At 46.5% G+C, this 19,070-nt stretch overlaps 2 protein-coding genes across 2 annotated transcripts in view; one reads left to right on the top strand and one right to left on the bottom strand.

Annotated features, from left to right (window-relative positions):
- Morn5 (MORN repeat containing 5) overlaps positions 1 to 4,785 on the bottom strand; it is a 31,452-nt gene extending 26,667 nt beyond the window's left edge. Inside the window, exons 1-3 of the mRNA XM_021194029.1 lie at positions 4,683 to 4,785; positions 2,048 to 2,195; positions 49 to 160 (exon numbers count right to left, since the gene is read on the bottom strand). Of these exons, the coding sequence (XP_021049688.1) occupies positions 49 to 160; positions 2,048 to 2,195; positions 4,683 to 4,729 (307 nt within the window). The 5' untranslated portion in view covers positions 4,730 to 4,785. The remainder of the gene's footprint in view (positions 1 to 48; positions 161 to 2,047; positions 2,196 to 4,682) is intronic.
- A 125-nt stretch (positions 4,786 to 4,910) lies between these two features.
- Ndufa8 (NADH:ubiquinone oxidoreductase subunit A8) lies at positions 4,911 to 18,341 on the top strand. Its single transcript, XM_021194028.2, has 4 exons — positions 4,911 to 5,051; positions 9,834 to 9,997; positions 14,824 to 14,989; positions 18,025 to 18,341. The coding sequence occupies exons 1-4, from the start codon at positions 5,001 to 5,003 to the stop codon at positions 18,160 to 18,162; spliced, it is 519 nt and encodes a 172-aa protein (XP_021049687.1). The 5' UTR covers positions 4,911 to 5,000; the 3' UTR covers positions 18,163 to 18,341.
- The last annotated feature ends 729 nt before the right edge of the window (positions 18,342 to 19,070 follow it).

The raw sequence follows: 19,070 nt of genomic DNA, 5'->3' as shown, positions 1-19,070 counted from the left end.
AGTTGACACAAAGCTAGCCAGTACACCTTCTCTGTGTAGGTGTGCTACCTGAGGGCTTCAGGCCATAGCAGATCTCAGTGTAGAACCTCCGGTCATAGCTGTCACAGTAGTGCCAGTGTTTGTCCTCATACTGCAGCCCATCATTGAAGGTATACTTGCCCTGGGAGAAAGGAAGCACATGGATATCAGAGGAAGCCAGAGCCAAAGCCTTTTTGCTTCTTACCAAGGGAATAGTTGGCTTCTCACTGCCAACAGGAAAGAAGTAACAGTGACACCATGGTCTTGGTTGTGTGGATTAGGGGAGGTAGAGACATAGTACTGAACCCTGTGCTTGAATCCAAAAGCATGACAACTCTGCATGGGGCTGGGCAGGCAACCTACTCTCTTGGCTCTTAGGTTTTTCCATTTATAGAATTAGGATGGTGACAGTGTCCCTCCAAAAGGGGTAGCTGGGAATTTGGTGAGGTAGGTACATGCTAAGCTAAGCTGGGAGACGCGCGCGCGCGCGCGCGCGCGCGTGTGTGTGTGTGTGTGTGTGTGTGTGTGTGTGTGTGTTTCCCAAAGAGATTAGCATTTGAGTCAGAGACCACTCTTGTCCATGCACATGGGAACTGTCTGACCTGCTAAGGGCCTGAGCACAACACGGGGCAGAGAAGGGACCACTGTGCTCTCAGTCGTCCTGGGATACCCGTTTCCTTCTGGCTTTGGCCTCTGCCTGGGGCTCACCCCACCTCTTCTCTAGGGTCTCAGCCTTTCCGTTTGGACAAGGACTATAGTGCTGGCTTCCTCTGGGCCTCCACCTTGCAGAGAATGCAGCTTTCATTATCTCATGAGCCAAACTCTCATCATCTCTTTTCATGTATCTGTCGGTACCCTTCCCTGAATACTCACAGAAGGAGCACTTACACAGGTTGTTGTTTTCCTCTTATTATCACAGCTAGAAAGGTCAGAGCCACAGCCTGTTGTTCAGACGTGTGCATTCTGTTCTTGTTGCTTCAATGCTAAAGGAGCCTCAGGATATGAGAACTGTACCAGCCGAGGCATCAGGAAACATGGGTGGAAATTCCCACAGTACTATTTGTTCACTGTGTGACCTTGGGCCAGTCACATCCCTTTCCTGAAGCTTCGACTCCCCAAGCTATAAAAGAAGCATCTCTTAACCTTTTTTTAGGTCATGAGTCAGGCCCAGCACACTTTCAGGGAGACTCATGAGAGTACAGATTATTTCCCATAGAAAAACCATAGTTTTATATCCAGAGGCTTTTCTGTAAGTCAGGGGGTTCCACTCACCCCAAGTTCTACTCATGGCTCATAAACCTCATGATCAGAACCTTTGGATTAGATGATATAATAGAGGTGGTGATAATAAGAGTTGATACTTTTGAGTAACTACTGGGCTAGGAAATGGCTTTGAACACATCCCTTTCCCCTTATTTACCCTCAGTGCTATTGTGGTTGGCTGAGCTATGCCATCTCACCCTACCCTCAAAAGGTGACCACATCTGCTGGAACCTGTGAATGTGTTACCGTGCATAATTGAAAAAAAAAAAAAAAAGAACTTTTCTAGAATCATCCAATGTGAGGGTCCTAACAGGAGAAAGGTAGACAGGAGAGAGGACGAGATGGCAGGAGCTGGGAGGAGGAGCAGCAACGTGGAGCTGTAAGCAGAGATTGGAGTGATTCCTGGTCATGAGCCAAGGCATGCAGGCAGCTTACAGCAGTTAGGCAAAAAATGTGAGGAAACAGATTCTCTGCCTAGAGTCTGCCTGCTGGCCCTATTTAGACTTCCACTCCTCAGAACCATAAGATGGTGAATGGAAGCTGATTTAAGATGGGGCGGGGGTAACCCATCGTGGCAGCACTAGATAGCCAAGATGACTGCCCCTAGTTTAAGAATGAGGAGAATGAATTTCAAAGATGTAGAGTCATTGGCCAGAGACTGGGCAGAATGAAGCGTGGGAAAAGGTAAGCACCAGGCAGGGAGGGGAAGGGGCTACAGCAGGGCCTCTCCCTGCCTGGGGACCTCCCTCAAGCCCCAGCTTGTCACCTTCACCACCAATCCCTTCCTCCAGATGGCGTCGAATCGGCTCCCACTGGGGAAGAACAGGGTTCCTTCTCCGTGGAACATGCCGTCCTTCATCTCCCCGATGTATCTCGTGTCAGTAGGGAGGATGTACTCAGCACTGCCCTCCATCCTGTAAGAACATGGGAAGTCACTGGGCTCTGCTTGGCAGCTGGGGACGCAGAGAGATGTTCATTCTCTCCATCCTCAGATGTATCTCTTCTCGGTATTCTGTCAGAGCTTTTGTGGTGCTTTCTTTTCATCAAAATCTCAAAAAGATGTTGTTCAAGATGGGACAGCCTGGGGCTGAAGAGATGGCTCAGTGGTTAAGAGCACACTGACTGCTCTTCCAGAGGTCCTGAGTTCAATTCTCAGCAACCATGTGGTTTCCCATAAGCATCTGTAATGGGACCTGATGTCCCCTTCTGGTGTGTCTGAAGACAGCTACAGTGTACTTATCTACATAAAATAAATAAATCTAAAAAAAAAAAAAAAAAAAAAAGGATGGGGGGCTGGAGAAATGGCTCAGCAGTTATGAGCACTGACTGCTCTTCCAGAGGTCATGAGTTCAATCCCCAGCAACCACATGGTGGCTCACAACCATCTGTAATGGGATCCGATGCCCTCTTCTAGTGTGTTTGAAGACAGCTACNGTGTACTCATCATATATATTAAATAAATAAATAAATAAATAAATAAATAAATAAATAAATAAATAAATACAACCATTTTTAAAAAAGGATGGAACAACTTTTGGTCTGTCATCCTACTCTCCCTGAAGACTGTCCCAGAGTTTATAGTGTCCACTGAAATACCTCCTCGCCAGCATCAAAGCTACAAAGTTAATACTGTGAAAATACCAGCAGCCCAGGCAGCCGATTCTGTGTCTCCCGAGTCCGTTATGACCAGCCCAGCCTTGCCAATTAAGTCACAGTGGTCAGGTTTTTAAAAATTCCTTGTTCTGTCAAATGTTAGTTTGGGCATGCTACACAAATCCCTCTGTGCCTCACCTTTTCTCATTTGGCAAATGGGAATCACTGTGGGTATGTGTGTTGGGGTGATGCACAGTAGTGGCTGCTATAAAATGTGGGAGGTCCTTCTTCATTCCCTGTGTTCTCACTGAACTCAACTCCGAAGTGCTTCAGAATACAGAGAGACAGGGACTCATTCTGTAGCCCATGCTGACCTGGAACTCATGTAGCTCAGACTGGCCTTGAGCCTGTGGCAGTCCTCCTGCCTCAGCCTCTCAAATGCTGGGATTATAGGTATAGGCTATTATACCATGTTTTCCATTTTTATATTTAGATTTGGTACAAGAAAATCATGGATTTTAAAGTTTGGCTAAAGAAAAAACTTTATTTTGAAGCATAGTTGACATGTACATACACGTACAGTTTGTACATTTTGACACATATCCTGGAAACCATCCTCATAGTCAATATAAATAATATATCCACCACCACAATTTATGTTTACTCTCTTTAATCTTTTTTTGTTTGTACTTCTCATTCCTCATCCCTAAACAAAAACTGATCAATTTTCAGGAATTGATTTATATTTCCAATAATTTAATATAAAAAGTATCATATAATATATACTCCTTTTTTTGCTGGACACTTCTGATTCCTTTCATTCAATATAATTCTTTAAGATCTATTCATGTTACTGTTATGTGAACCAACATTTTCCTTGATGTGTACTATTCCAGTGAATGGATATACCACACTTGTTTGTCCTCTCACATGTTGGTGGACGTCTTCCTTGATTCCAGTTTTCAGTCATTACAGTTTCTGTTATATAAAGCCAAAAGGAGTACTCACAAACATGCCTCTGTGTGTGCATAGATTTTCATTTATCATGTTAATAACTGGGAATGAAATGGCTGTCTAACTTTTTAAGAAACGTCAAACTTTTCCAAAGTACTTGTCCAATTTTATATTCCCACCAGCAATGGGGAGTCTATATAAACCTTCTACATATGAAGGACAGCCAGTGGGCAGTAGCAGCACACGCCTTTAATCCCAGCACCTGGGAGGAAGAGGCATCGAGTACACTGTAGCTGTCTTCAGACACCCCATCAGATCTCATTCCAGATGCCTGTGAGCCACCATGTGGTTGCTAGGGGTTGAACTCAGGACCTGCGAAAGAGCAGTCAGTGCTCTTAACAGCTGAGCCATCTCTCCAGCCCCGAATAGCATTTTCTAGTTTTCTTTGCCTGCATAATTTTTAAAATATTTATTTTTCAATGTATATGTTTTGCTCTCATGTATGTAATGTGTACCATGTGCGTGCCTGGTGCCCACAGAAGCCAGAAGAGGAACTTTGGTTACAGATGGTCATGAGCTGTCGTATGGGTGGAGGGAATAAGCGCGCACGTACACGTGTGTACACATACACACACACACACACACACACACACACACACACACACACACACACATGAATGAATGAGTGAATGAATGAATGAATCCTACCTATGTGGCTTATTAGGTATCTGTGCTTGAGCCCTATAGTTGAACAAATTTTTGAAAGCGCTTGGCTGAAGGTCCTTGGCAGAGGCTAAAGACAGTTGTCTTTCACTAGCCTGAGAGGGTGGAGACATGGACGAGTGGGGGCTTACCTCCCGTTTATGTATTCCCCGAAATATTGGCTCCCGGTGTACTGCATGTTAGCAGCTAGTGTCTAACAGACACCAACTTCAGCTGTCTTGGCGTCACTATGACAACCAGGAGATGTGGGCGGAGACCAGACGAAGCCCCGCCCCTCGGGCCACTAGACTTCCTGGAATGGCGTACGCTTCGTCTCCCCAGCGGCCCTAGAGCAATGCGCTTGCGCGTCGCTGGAGACGCATGCGCAGATGGTACTTAGCTAAAGGGGACTTGAAGGAGACGGGCGACACGGCCGAGGGCACCTGGTCTGGGTCGCGGCCGCCGCCGTCATGCCGGGGATAGTGGAGCTGCCAACTCTGGAAGAGCTGAAAGTGGAGGAGGTGAGGCTCTCCCTGAGGGCAGGCGGGAAGCCTGGGACTGCAGCTTTCAGGCGGGCCCAGGCTCGGTTCTGGCCTCTGCGACCTGCACGGGCACATCCCGCCTTGGCTCCAGCCATTCCTGTGCGCACCGCGACCGGACTCTCCTCTTGTGAATCGGGTGATACTTTCCATTAGCATCACCTAGCCCCTTGCTCTCTCTCCCTGTGAGGCGAGCCTGCCTCCCTAGGTGCTCACCTTCCAAGTCTGTCAGAATCTCGGTGCAGAGCAGGCCTGGGAGCCGCGGCAGGGCACAGTGCCTGTTGGACAGGGAGTCTGTCATGGGCCAGGCTGTTTGGGTAATGGGACACAATTAAAGCATTTACTTCTTCCAGAGACATTTAAGTATTTGTTATGTGCACGTGCAATGGGAAGTAAGAGACAGTGCCCAGCTTTTATAGTTTATAGTTTTATAAGGAGACAGATAAAGAGGCTGTACAGCACAGTGCATAGCGCTGTGAAACGTGAAGTAAAAGTGATGTGCTCCCTAACTATCACAAACATGATCACTCCATTTCTCAAGGCCAGGCTGCTAGTTACTTGGAACACACAGTAAGGCAGGGAGGGCATAACTGGTCTTCCCCTGTAGACCAGAAATAGGCCCCAAGAGTAGAAGCGATTTGCCCAAGGTCACATCGACAGTGTATGGAAGACTTGTAACAGGAACCCAGATCTTTTCTGAAACCCAGGCTGTTAAAGCTTTCAGCCAAAGTGCAACAGAGTGAGGAAGGTCTTGTAGAACCGTGTTGTTGAGGAAACTGAGGGCTATCTGATGTCAGCCTACTGTTAGATTAGCGGTGCTGAGCCTCTAGAGAAGTCACTGACGAGGCTGGGACAGTTTGGACTTTATCCTGTGAGACAGAGGGGAAAGATGGATGTATTGTCATGGCAGGCACTGTGTTGAATGTTCTCCTATACTACTTCATGTAGGCTCTCACAAACCTGTGAAGATGGCAACTTGGTATTTTCCTCAGATGAAGAAATTGTTAGCCATACTGACCGGCATATTTATGTGAAAGTGACTTAGAGGTGAGAGAAGGGATTTTCCCATCAACCAGTCTTTTATTCTTATCCCACTGTGAAACTGATTAAACATGAGTTGGTATTTTGTTAGATGTTTAATTTGGCTCAGCAAACATTTCATGCAAGAGCATTCTAATAAATTTCTCTTTAAAGTTTGCACAATTGGTATCTATAAGTATGTAAATAGCCACAGTAGTTAAAGTTAAAACACACGATTAACACATGAAAGACAGGCAAGCAGATTTGATGTTGGATCTGATGGATGTTGGATCTGATGTTGGATCTGTTTCTTTGGCTTGATCACTTTGAGTAGCTTTCAGCATTTGTAGACAAGGGGTTTTGCTAAAAGTGAGATGACTCTGGCTGTGCAGTTCTCTATGAGAATATAAGATGGGTAGACAAGCCACGTTAGGCTTAATGTAAAACATGGCATTTGAAGGCTGGTACAGAGATGAACTTGTGGGGAAGTCAGGGGCCTGAAAGGGGATCCCGAATGTAGTGAGTTGAGTTGCATCGAGAGAGCAGCACAGGCCCCTCTGTGCCATCTGGTGAGAAGGGTAGGAGGACCGTTGGGCCCAGGAAGCCTTGAACAGCAGATAGGAAGCTCAGGTTTTACTCTGCACCTAAGCATGACTCCTGGGGGCTGGCTTCTGAGTCGTCGTACCAGCAGCGTGAAATAAGAATTGTCGTTTCAGAGGGTCACTTCAGCAGCTTGACAGAGACTAGACTGACAGCAAGCAAAGCAGGAAGACTAGCTCAGTGGCCATTACAGAATAACCCTGAAAATTTGCAGCCGTGCTTCACAGAGTCAAAAGATAAGAACCTCCATCTGGAGCGAGTCCCACACAGGCAAAACAGCTGAAGAATCAGGGTCAGGTTTGCAACATGACACAGACCCAGCGAGGCCAAGAGCAGCAGCGGCTTTGGGGGAGCAGGTAAAATCTACCTTGGACTTCATTGACCAAGGAGTCATGTCACATTCCCCAGGGAAAAAAAATCCAGAAGCTTTGGGTTAGAAATTCCTCATGTGTGTTGACAGTTTAGAGTAAAAACTAATCAACAGCCAGTATTGATGCACGTCTTATGTGTCAGGCACATCCTGTTCCATAGATGAGTTCTTTGGATCCTCACAGGTCCTATGAGATAAGTCCATCATGCTCCATTTTACATAAGTGAGGACGCAGGCCTGCCATAAGCTAAGTACTATGACAAGTGGTATGGATGTGGTCTTTGGGAGCAAGGGCAGTACTGGATTTATCTGGCTCAGTCTGCACACTTGCTGTCTATGGAAGGCAGCACCGCAGAGCAGCCCTGGGCGAGCTGATGAGGAAGGATGCTGAAGTTCTGTGTTCTGGAGACAGAGGATGCTGGGTGAATTTGAGAGGGGACTGTTGGGCTTCATCAGTTATGACAAAGCAGGTGAGGGCACGGTTACACCTCAAGTTCTCTGTTCTCTCGGTGATGGTGATGTTACACCAAAGTCCTGGTGAGAACCACAATTCTGATGGATGGCTGGCATGTCTCAAGTGAATCTGTCAATTTGCTGTTTAGTAATTGGCTCAGTGATTGTGTCTCATCTTTGTTTCCCTGTGACAACATGAATATACCTTCGTTTTTATAAGTTTGCCATTAATGTAGCTTTGGAGGGCTGCCATCTTGAGGATTTGAGTAAACAAATCAGCCACTTAAGGATATTTTTGAGGCATTTGGCAAACAAGTAAAATGGTGCTCAGTTTTTTATTTTTAAATTTTTTTTTAGATTTATTTATTTTATGTGTATGAGTATGTGTGTGCCCACATTTATGCCTGGTTCCCGTGTGAGCCAGGAGAAGGTATCAGATCCCATGGAACTGGAGTTCCAGATGGTTGTGAGTCACCATGTAGGTGCTGAGAATTGCACCCAGGTCCTCTGGAAGAGCAGCCAGTGCTCTAAACCACTGAAAACTCAGTTAAAAATAAACAAAACTACGAAACAAGATTTGCACCACATGTTTGTAACTCCAACTCAGGAGGTTTAAGAATAGCAGCCGGGCGTGGTGGCACACTCCTTTAATCCCAGCACTCGGGAGGCAGAGGCAGGTGGGTTTCTGAGTTCAAGGCCAGCCTGGTCTACAAACAGAGTTAGTTCCAGGACAGCCAGGGTTATACAGAGAAACCCTGTCTTGAAAAAAAAAAAAAAAAAAAGAATAGAAGTCAGCTTAACCTACATAGTTCAAAGCCAGCCTGGGCTACTTGAGAGTGCCTCTAAAAACCAGAAACAAAACAAAAAGGTTGACTGCCTTCTGTTTTCCCAGCTGGCTGTAGGTAATAAAATATAAACAAATATGTATCAAACTTAAATACAAATATTTACTGATTTGGGGTATAAATTTGTTGAGTTTTCATGGCAGATTTCTTTTGTATGTAAGTGTACTTTGCACTGATAGTCACAGTCACAACAGTACAGTGTTGGTGGGCAGTCCTGGACCTTGTTGTCTTCCTGTAGGGCAGCAGTTCTCAACCTGTGGGTTGCAACCCTTTTAGGGGTGAACTGGCCTTTTCACAGGGGTCACCTAAGACCATCAGAAAACACAGATTTTATGTTACAATTCACAACAGTAGCAAAACTACAGTTATGAGGTAGCAATGAAGATAGTAGCAGTGAAGATGCATCTCAGGATGAAGGTGATGCATGAGGAACTATAGTTAAGGGTTGCTGCATTGGGAAGGTTGAGAACCACTGCTGTAGGGTGGATCTCTCCTTTCCCCAACATTTGTCTTCTTAGTAACTTATGGGTATGAAGTGCATAAAAATAAGGCTACAGATTTTTTTCATGTTAAAGTTCTCCATTTTTTAAAAGTCCAGTTCAGTAGTGTGTTGAAGTATGGTAGTCTGACAGGCTGGGTTTTAACAAATCTGAAAATTCCCTAGTGGAGAAAACAGCAATTGTAAAGCAAAAGCATACTAGATCAGAAAGGTGCACCCTGAACAGGACTGCCAGACAGCCCATGCCCAGATGCCAGCAGTAAATACCCCATCCTGCCGTTTAAAGAAGTTGCCAGTGGCAGAGCTGGTCATCAGTGTCCACCTGCAGGCTGTAGTAGAGCAGAACAATAGAAACAGAAGAGAAACAGAATAGTCAGAATGACTTTGAGAAGTGAGAATAAAGATGAGCTCTCCCAGATAGCAGAGTGCAATGTCTGTCCCTTTCTGGTCATTGAAACATTGTGGCTTTGGCATAGGCTAAGACTGTAGAGCAGGGAGCTGGGCCCTGAGCTCTGCAGTTCCTTGTGGTCCAGCTACCTACAACTGCTCTGTGATGCTTCTCAAAGCCCTGGAAGGTGAGCAAGGGAGTCTGACATGGTCACAGTGCTCGAGTTAGCTTCAGTATGGGCAGATTCTAGGACCTTATTCTTAGTAATAATTTGCCAGGTTATGAACTCCTCCTTTTTCTCTCCCTTCCTTTCTCTCTGATTCCCTAGCCCCCTGGAGTTTCAGGTGTCCTCATGTGATTCATTTCATTCCTGGAGAGGAGCTTTAGCAACATGACAGTTATTTGAAGCAAAATTCTGTAGGGTCTCTGTCTTCATCTCTAAGAGAAAAGGGGGATGTTTCTGTCAGCATAGGAAGACATGGGAGAGCTCTGATACTTAAGCACTCGGTTGTGAAGAATCCTGACAACCCACGTCTCACTGTCTGAGGAGAGCCTCTGTGTGTGACTGCCTCTCGCCTTGCTTTCCCAGGTGAAAGTCAGCTCAGCCGTGCTTAAAGCTGCCGCCCATCACTATGGGGCTCAGTGCGATAAAACCAATAAGGAGTTTATGCTGTGCCGCTGGGAAGAGAAGGACCCAAGGCGCTGCCTGAAGGAGGGCAAGCTGGTCAATGGCTGTGCGCTGAACTTCTTCAGGTAAGAGTCACCTGAAGGCAGTGCTTGTGTGAGTTAACATCAAGGTATCCTGAAATATTCTAAGTGCATATTCTAAAAACGAGGAAGTGACTTCTGGCTAATAAAGTAGAATTATAAGCGTGCGGGTTTTGAAATCAGATAGACCAAGTTCAGTAACCTCCATGAGTGTCAGTTCTCAGCTGTGGGGTGGTGTCTGTCCTCTGCAGTATTGCAGTAGATATTTTGGAAAGGTGTGTACGTACAGCGGTCTCAGCCCAGAGCTTGCTGACAGACAGTAGACAGTCGTGATGATCAAGAAGCATTGAGTTTGCTTCTCAGCTGGGCCACTGTGCTCACTGCTAAAGTAGAAGCCCAGGTATGTAATTAGCTGCCCAGTGTTGATGGGACATGGGGATATGGTCTCGTGATCCTGGCGCTCGGGTGGCGGTGGCAAGAGGCTCAGCAAGGGCAGCCATGGCTAGGCTAACCACACGGGGAGTTTGAAGCCAGTTTGGGCTCCAGGAGATGCTGTCTCAAAAAACATTTGGTTTGATTCAGCCAGCCTAGAACTCACTGTGCAGGCCTTGAACCACAGCTGTGCTTCAGCTCACAAGTGCCGGACCTACAGTGTGCACCACCTCTAGAAGTAGTGATGGTGTCAGGCAGGGCTGGATTTAAGAGTCTGAATGAAGGCAGAACTCTGTGACTCCTCCCTCCTCTTCTCTGCAGTCTCTTGGCTCAGCATTTCCCTGTTGATCTTACTTTTACATAGTCTTTCCCTTTGCTATAGCCTAAATGGCCAGGAGCCACTTTAAGCTGCATGCCTCATTGCTAACCCTGAGTGTCACTGCCCATGGCTGTAGGCAGAGTCCCCACACAGCCGCTTACACTGGAGCCGATTATACTGTCCATGGACTTTAAAAGTAAGTTTTGAGCCTTGGGAGATAAGTACTCTGAATGGGCAGGCCTGCAGTGAGATGTAGTCTTCACTGCATCCGAGCAGCATCACTGCCAGGCAGGGAGGGGCTGTTTCTCAAAGGAAGAGCAGGGGGATGACACTAAAGAATGGGGCTGACTGTTGGCTGTCACAGCCCACAGATGCCACTACAGTGGCATTAGAGGGAGGAACCAATAGCTGCCTTTCTTCTTTCTGTCTACATGCAAAGAAACTTTTGTGATTATAATTATAGTGTGCATATTTTTGAACTGATTTTCACTTGAAATTATTGAACAAATTCTTTTGAACTATGTTTTTATTAACTATATAGTAATCCATTAGTAGAGAGGTATCTGTACTGTTCACTCTTGTGACAGTGAACATCTCCACTGTTCAGTCTTTGTTTTCTTATTTCTTTCTATTTTATTTATTTATTTATGAATGAGTGAGGCAGGGTTTTCAAGGTAGCCTGGCTGGCCCGGAATTTGCTGTGTAGATCAGGGTGGCCTTGAATTCAAAAGAGATCTACCTGCCTCTGTCTCCCAAGTGCTGGGATTAAAGTTGTATGCCACTCCATCTAGCTTTTTGCCCTGTAATTAATTCCTTGGTATACATTTTTTAGAGTGTGTGTGTGTGTGTGTGTGTGTGTGTGTGTGTGTGTATGTATCTGTTTATGGCCTTGGTCATTAATTTTGGCTTCTGAACTTTTATTGCTATATTTTTTTTTAAAAATTAATGATTAAAAGTGTTTTTCACTATGTGTGGGTGTTTTGACTGACGCTATGTCTATGCATCATGTTCTTGCATGCCTAGTGCTGGGGGCGGGGTCAGAAGAGGGTATAGGATCCCCTAGAACTGGAGTCACAAACAGTTGTGAGCTGCCCTGTGGATGCTGGGAACCGAATCCATTCCTTGCCAAGAGATGCAAATGTTCCTAATGGCTGAGCCATTTCACATGCCACCATGCAGCTGTGGAGGGTCAGACACTGGCTTTTTTAGTTTGGATCAACTTATCCTGCCCTCAGTACTGATGGTATGCATAGGATTTAAATATTTAATAGATAGGAGATGGTGTTTCATGCTGCTTGAATTTATGTTGATTTGATTGCTAGCACGGTTGAATATACCTTTATTTGCTGGGATAAAAATGATTTTCTAAGAGAATATTGGCAAAGCATTTTCCTGAGATGCAGAGATGGAGTGCTTTAGGTGGGAAATGAGAACTCCCTTGGTCCTAAGCCCCCACTCCCCAAGGGAGGAAGCCCTTGTGGCTGGAGCCAAGCATTAGATCAGGGTCTGCAGGCATGGCGAGCGGAGGTCAGGCAGGACTTCCCACTACACTGTAGAGGGGTGTGCAGGTGACACAAGGTGCTGGGTTGCGTTGGTGAGTCCTAGAATGGAAACTCTTGTGACAGCAGGGCAGGCATGGAAAATAGGCTTTTGCTCTGAAAGTCAGCCTGAGACCTTTTAAAGAAGGGCCATGTGTAGAAAGTTCTCAGGTTCTAGAATAAGGCAGGAAGCACGTTCAGTCTTTAGTCTATTGGCAGAAAGATATTCTGAGGTTTTTTTTTTCCACTGCCTCCAATATGGCTTTTACATAAAACTGTGCTATTTTGTGCTTGTCTAGCAAGCATAAGGCCCTGGGTTCAGTCCTCAGCTAGGGGCTTCGAGTGGGGTATATAAAATAGTGGTACTCTTCCTTGAATTTCTATCTAACTCTTAACAGGTTTGAATGAAAAAGGAAGAGGACATTTGCTTCATCTATTTTTCCTTCTCTTCTCTTCTCTTCTCTTCTCTTCTCTTCTCTTCTCTTCTCTTCTCTTCTCTTCTCTTCTCTTCTCTTCTCTCTTTATCCTTCCTCTCTCAGGGTTGGAGGAATAGGGTCTCATGTAGCCCAGGCTGGCCTCAGATTCACTCTGCAGCTAAGGCTTGAACTTCTTGTCTTCCACCGTCCACATGCTGGGATTGTAGTCCTGTGCCCCACACCCAGTCTCCTTAGCTGTGTATTTTCTTTGTGTGCCTGTGTGAACATGTGTGTGTACTTGTGCCCACATTCATGCAGAAGCTTGAGGTTGATATCAGGAATCTTTATTCTTTGAGGCAGGGTCTTTGACTTAACAACATGGCTAGTGTCACTGGCCAGCTTGCTTTGGGATCTCCTGTCCCCTCCTTCAGAGGATGGGATTACAGTGGGCTGCCAGGGCAACTTGCATTCCCATCCCAGCCCTGTGACTTGTATGGCCAGTGCTTTAACCACTAGCTGTCTCCCCAGCTTCCTCCAACTGCTTCTGATAGTTCAGAGTGAGTTCTTAGCTACCCAGCTTCCTAGCAGCACCCAGCTCTTCTGCATAGAGAGGACTCTGTTTCTGGCCAGTGCAATAGTGAACTAAGCCAAAGCTCTGGAGTGTGGGCTCCAGGAGTGTCTTCCAGCTGGTTAATGTGTTCACTTCTGAGGGTCTGTCACCTCTGGCCTCTGTCAGCATGCCAGGCTCTGACAACTTCCTTCTTTGCTGGGTTTGCTAAACCGAGATGTCAGGAAGACGCAGGCTTCAGGTGAGTTCCCGTGAGTAAAATGCCAGTGTCTTAGGCCATAATCTTTTATTTTTGCTGGGTAAAAAAAGAGGCTTGTTCCTCAGAAATCTTTCTATTTTCTTTTAATTACAAACCTTATATAAAAAGTTAGGTTTCATTATGACATTTTTAAAATGAAATTTGTTTTTGTTGTTTTTCTTTTGGTCTTTATGATCCTGCCTGTCCTGTATGTCCACCCCAGTGTCAGCCTTTACATGTCCCATGTGACCTTTACGATCCTGCCTCTCCTGTGTGTCCACCCCAGTATCAGCCTTTATGTGTCCATGTCACATGTGCCCCTTCACACCCCAACGCACCCCTTGATCCCTTCTCATGGTCTCTTGTCCTAGTCTGTATCCACTCTCCCTGACCTTTACCTTTTATGAATACATTATGAACTGCTATCCTGCTGTGCCAATGCCATACCGTACAAACATACATGCATTAAAAGTCTGAATTCACATGAGATATGAAACAGGACCAGCAGTTTGTATCAGACAGTGCTACCTTGTTTAATATGACACTTTCCAGTTCTATTTTTCTGCAGATTTCTTTTTTTTTTTTAAAGATTTATTTATTTATTATATGTAAGTACACTGTAGCTGTCTTCAGACACTCCAGAAGAGGGAGTCAGATCTTGTTAAGGATGGTTGTGAGCCACCATGTGCTTGCTGGGATTTGAACTCTGCACCTTTGGAAGAGCAGTTGGGTGCTCTTACCCACTGAGCCATCTCTCCAGCCCTCTGCAAATTTCTTATTTCTTAAATGCTAAGTAAGCCAAGAATGGTGGCACACACCTTTAATCTCAGTACTCAGGAGGGAGAGGCAGACAGATCTCTTGAGTTCGAGGCTAGCCTGGTCTACAGAGAGAGTTCCAGGACAGGCAGGGCCACACAGACTCTCATGAGAAACCAAAAATAATAAAATCTGAGTGAAAATTCCATTGTGTACATGTGCCACAGTCTCATTACCCATTTTTCAGTTGATGGCAATCTAAGGTGATTCTATTTCCTTGCTTTTGTGAACAGACCAGCAGGAGACACAAATGATCTAGTCTGCGCTATGCCATAGAGTCCTTTGGATGCAGCCTGGGCCTGGTGCAGATGGGTCAGATGGTGTTCTGGTTTTAGGTTGTTGAGGACCCTGTACACTCACTTCTTCAGTGATTACACTGGTTTACATCCCAGCAGGGGGAAGGGCTCCTCTCCACAGTCTCAGCATTTGTTGTCACTTTGACTGGAAGGTGGTACGTGACCTAGGAGTGTTCATTTGACATCTGTGCCTGTGGCCATCTCTGTTTTGTGAGGCGCTATCCCTAACCTCCAGCCTTCCTTTCCAGGCAGATAAAGAGTCACTGTGCGGAGCCTTTCACAGAGTACTGGACTTGCCTTGATTACTCCAACATGCAGCTGTTCCGTCACTGCCGCCAGCAGCAGGCAAAGTTTGACCAGTGTGTGCTGGACAAACTGGGCTGGGTGAGGCCGGACCTCGGGGAGTTGTCTAAGGTAAGGTTTCTGCTGGGCCTTGCTCTGGTCTGGGGCTGGGGTTGGACAGAGGGGACAGGCTATGACCAAGGCAGAAGGTGGTCTGAAAGGGGTCCTTCTGAGGATAGAGAGGGTGTGAGTTGTCCCCATTCACCAGACAAAGGAGGACTTGGTGTGTCCTAACAGGTGTTCATCATGCTTTGGGTTCACCAGCTAATGGGGAGTAGAGTTGTGTAACATGTTAGTGAGGTCCCGTCAGGTGAATTCGTTGGGGTCGTAGGGTCAGGGTGTGCCAGACTCCTGAAACACCAAGAATTTAAAAGCCCCTGCTCAGAGTGCCGAGCCTGCCCTCCCTTTCCTGTGCTGGTTATTTTGGTGAGTTGAAGTTATAGAGAAGCCTGTACTGGTGTCTGTACACCGTGCTCTTTGTGACTGTGCCCTAGCACAGTAGCTTCTAAGTGTAGATTCTCCTAAGTCTGCCCCACCCCACCCTCACCCGCTGTTGCCTTCCTGGAGAGTTCTTGCTGAGCTGCACGTTTCTGGGAGGGGTGTATCTACTTGGGCCTTGGAAGATAATTCCTCCTGTGAAATTGAAGAATTTAGGGCCAAAGCTCCATCCTATCTTCACTGTAGGGATGAACTGTGGGGGGAGGAAATGCTTCATTTAAACTTGAAAGGCCTGTAGAGACTCCCGCCTCCCCGCCCTGAGTGCCTTGCTATGTAGCTCTGTCTCAGCATGCAGCCAAGAGAAGCTCTACCCACACGGGCCTGACAGCTCCTGCTGCTGTAGCTCAGGAAGGGCAAGTGGGGTAGGCACAGTCACTCCACGGGCTCCTGTGGAATCTCAGCTACCCCACTTCTATCCAGCCCTGTCTGCAGATGAGGCTGAGGATCCTTGCTGTCCTGGAAGAGCTGTGCCTAAGAGCCTGTGTGAGCCTGCATAGAACCAGACACACAGGCTGTTCAGCTCTGTTCTCTTCCCTTTAGGGCTAGCACCCATGAACAGTTGTCACAAAGAGTGGTAGCATAGCTTTGCTTTTCAATCTGACACTTTTTTTTTTTTTTACTTCAGACACATTCTTTTGCTAAACTGAAAAAATTATTTTAAATAGTGGCCAACTCAAAGTTGAAAGTGCTAGGACTTACACACTTAACCAATAAAGCTGCCTTTTCTTGTTTCTTCCTCACCACAGGGGAAGCAGTAAGTCAGGCTATCAAAGCAGTATTTATTCTTGAGTCTTTATATGGACATTTTCTTACCCCCATCCCCAGGTTTCCATATTAGTTGCCTCAAATGTGTATTTCTTGACATGTTTTATCAGTTTTAATTGTACTCCACCCATTGTTCAGTCTCCTCCTAGAAAGAGCAGAGAGAGGCCTAACCTGCTGCTTCATTCTCTTTGATTCAGTGTGGCCCACTCGCCTCTCCCTCCGACATCTCACCCTTCCCGAGGCCTCGCTCATGTCCTAGTTCATCCTGGGAAGCCCATTTTACACATGGCTGCTTCATCAAGTAGGCTGTCCTAGGCCTTCCCTTAGGAGTGGCTCTGGGGTGCTCCTGTCCTTTTTCTTCCGGAGTGCACTACAGAAGAGCATGTCACTTTGTTCTCCCCTCAGTAGCTGTTCAGGATCCCCGCTTACTTTATGTTCAAGAACATTTCTTAAAAACAAAGAATAGCAGTTTTCTAGATTGATTTCATTAAATTCCTTGAGTGAGGCATTTGGAACTATTCTGTCAAGCAACAAGAACCCTGAGTGACCTCCAGTTACAGCAGGGGACAGAGACCTGCACTCAGGCCTTGGGCTCTGGCCAGTCAGTCAGCCTCCTGTGAGCTAGATGTAACCTGCACACAAAGGGTTATAGTAACTGTGTACCTGAGAGATCTGGGCACAGAAACGACAGACCTAGCCTCTCATGCATACAGACAGCTAGAGTTGGCACCGTTAGAGTAAAAGCCAGAAAGTGCTTAGTGACTGTGGCCCACTTAAAGGATCTGCTGCTTCCTTAACTTCCAAAGGGATAATTTCTGAACTAGAGGTAATGCAAAGTGCTACAGTATTTACCTAGCATGTACAAGGCCTCAAGGCTGGTCCTCTAAAATACAGAAGATTCAAAAATTAAAAAAAAACAACTTGTAATGGCTTCCCACGTGAGATTCTGGTGGCCGTTGGGGTGGCAGTTGTAGACTCTTTGCATCTTCCTCTCGCTGCAGTTTGGAACCTACCATCTACACTGGCCTTCTGACTCAGCTCTGAGTGCTTCTGTTCCCAGTCATCGGGCCTGGCTTCCCTGCCTTCTAGCCTGCATGTAGTGATTGGTCGCTTCTCTGTAATGATGGCACCTGTTGCCATCAGGTTAAATCTAAGCACCTTTGCATACATAGCATTGCATAATGTATCACCCAGCCCTGTGCCCTAGCTGTGTGGGGTTTATAAGCACGGATCTGACAATGTGTCCTACCAAGGTGGCCTTAGTGAACATATGTGGAATCTCCTGGTGGGAGCTAGGAAGAGTGAGCAGACAGCAGGCCCAGCATCTCAGCATCCGTGCTGATAGCAGCAGGGTTTGTTCAGCGTACAGTCTGCTGTGTTGACTTCTCTAGACCTTCACTCTGTCTTCTTTGTCTCTGCTCTCTCTGTCTTCCCCTTAATCATCCTGGCTAACTCCCAGTTCTCTTCAGAAATAGTCTAGGCCCCAGCCTTCACTGTGAGTGATTTGTGCAGAGTCCACCCTTCTCCATTGTCACTGGGCAGCAGGCAGCAGGGTAGCAGGGTCATGGTTGATAACTCCATCTTGCTCACTAGCCAGTGAGTGAGCCCCAGAGGATAGTGTGTATCTTGTCCCTCCTGTTCCCTCAGTTCCTACTATATAGAGGGTCAGAAAGTCGGCTTGTAGACATTCACTCGGATTAGATATAGCTAGATACATCTGTCCGAGCTTTGAAGCTGAGGAATGGTTGAGGCAGCAGGAGCAGAGACAGGACCCCCAGTAGTCTCAGGGTTACTACTGTTAAAGAGTCCCTTTGAACCCTGACTCTCTTCTTTACCCTTTCCAGGTCACCAAAGTGAAAACAGATCGCCCTTTGCCAGAGAATCCTTATCACTCAAGAGCAAGGCCAGAGCCCAGCCCTGTGATTGAAGGGGATCTGAAACCTGCCAAGCATGGCACCCGCTTTTTTTTCTGGACCATGTAAGGATGGGTCGACGGTCCACACTTGGTCACCTCGGTCATGTGCCCAGACGACAGACGACGAAAACACCCGTGCCGATCTCATGTTCTTTCCTGGATCACAGACGTTAACAAAAAAAGTTAATTTGTGTGACTTGGCAGTTATTCTATACATTTCCTGTCCATTAAAAATTTTAAAGGAAACAGTTGTGTTTTATTATGCTCTATGTAACCTTTTAGCCTTTAAAGATGACTTCCCCTTGTTCTTTCTTATGCCCCTGACTGTCCCACTTGCTTTGCCATGTGGAGGACCAGCCACTGTGGCAGGAGACCCATAGTCCCGTATGGAAAAATGAACGAAGGAGACTTTTCTACATTTCAGGGTGTTTGGCATACAGTGCAAAGCCTCAGGTCTCTCTTCTCCTCCAGCAATCCAAGCTTATAGATTTCACTGAAAGTCATTCCAAAGGCATGTTCAGGATAGAGTAACGAAAGGTCTGAGCCTGTGACTCAGGCTCGGGAGGGGCTGCTGGCTGGGCCTTAGGCAGTGTTTCTTGAAGCTCCTTAAAGAACCTCACTTCCACCGTTTCCCCTCCATAGCCCATCGTCCGGGTGTTATAACCCAGATGTTTTTCCTGATAGACGAGGGGGAGGGGGAGGCTGAACTCCCAGGTCCAAAGCCAGGAAGTTGGAGGTCTGAGTGTCAGTTCCAGCCTTGGGTGTGTTCCTTAACCTCTTGTGAGAGGTTGAGTTTGAGGACAAACCAAAGGGTACAGGCTTATCTACCTCCTGGGCAGGTTAGAGTCCCGGTGTTTATAAAGCTCCTTGGTTCAAAGCACCCTTCCCCCAAGTCCCTTCAGCCCATCTAGTTCCCTCTCATCCACTTGGCCATTTCCTTTACAGCTGGCTGGGTCACCGCACGTTCTGAATGTG

The sequence above is a fragment of the Mus pahari genome, chromosome 3, assembly GCF_900095145.1.
Source record: "Mus pahari chromosome 3, PAHARI_EIJ_v1.1, whole genome shotgun sequence".
NCBI classification, from domain to species: Eukaryota; Metazoa; Chordata; class Mammalia; order Rodentia; family Muridae; genus Mus; species Mus pahari.
Note: the sequence above shows the minus strand (reverse complement) of the source record. Positions and strands in the feature narration are given on the sequence as shown.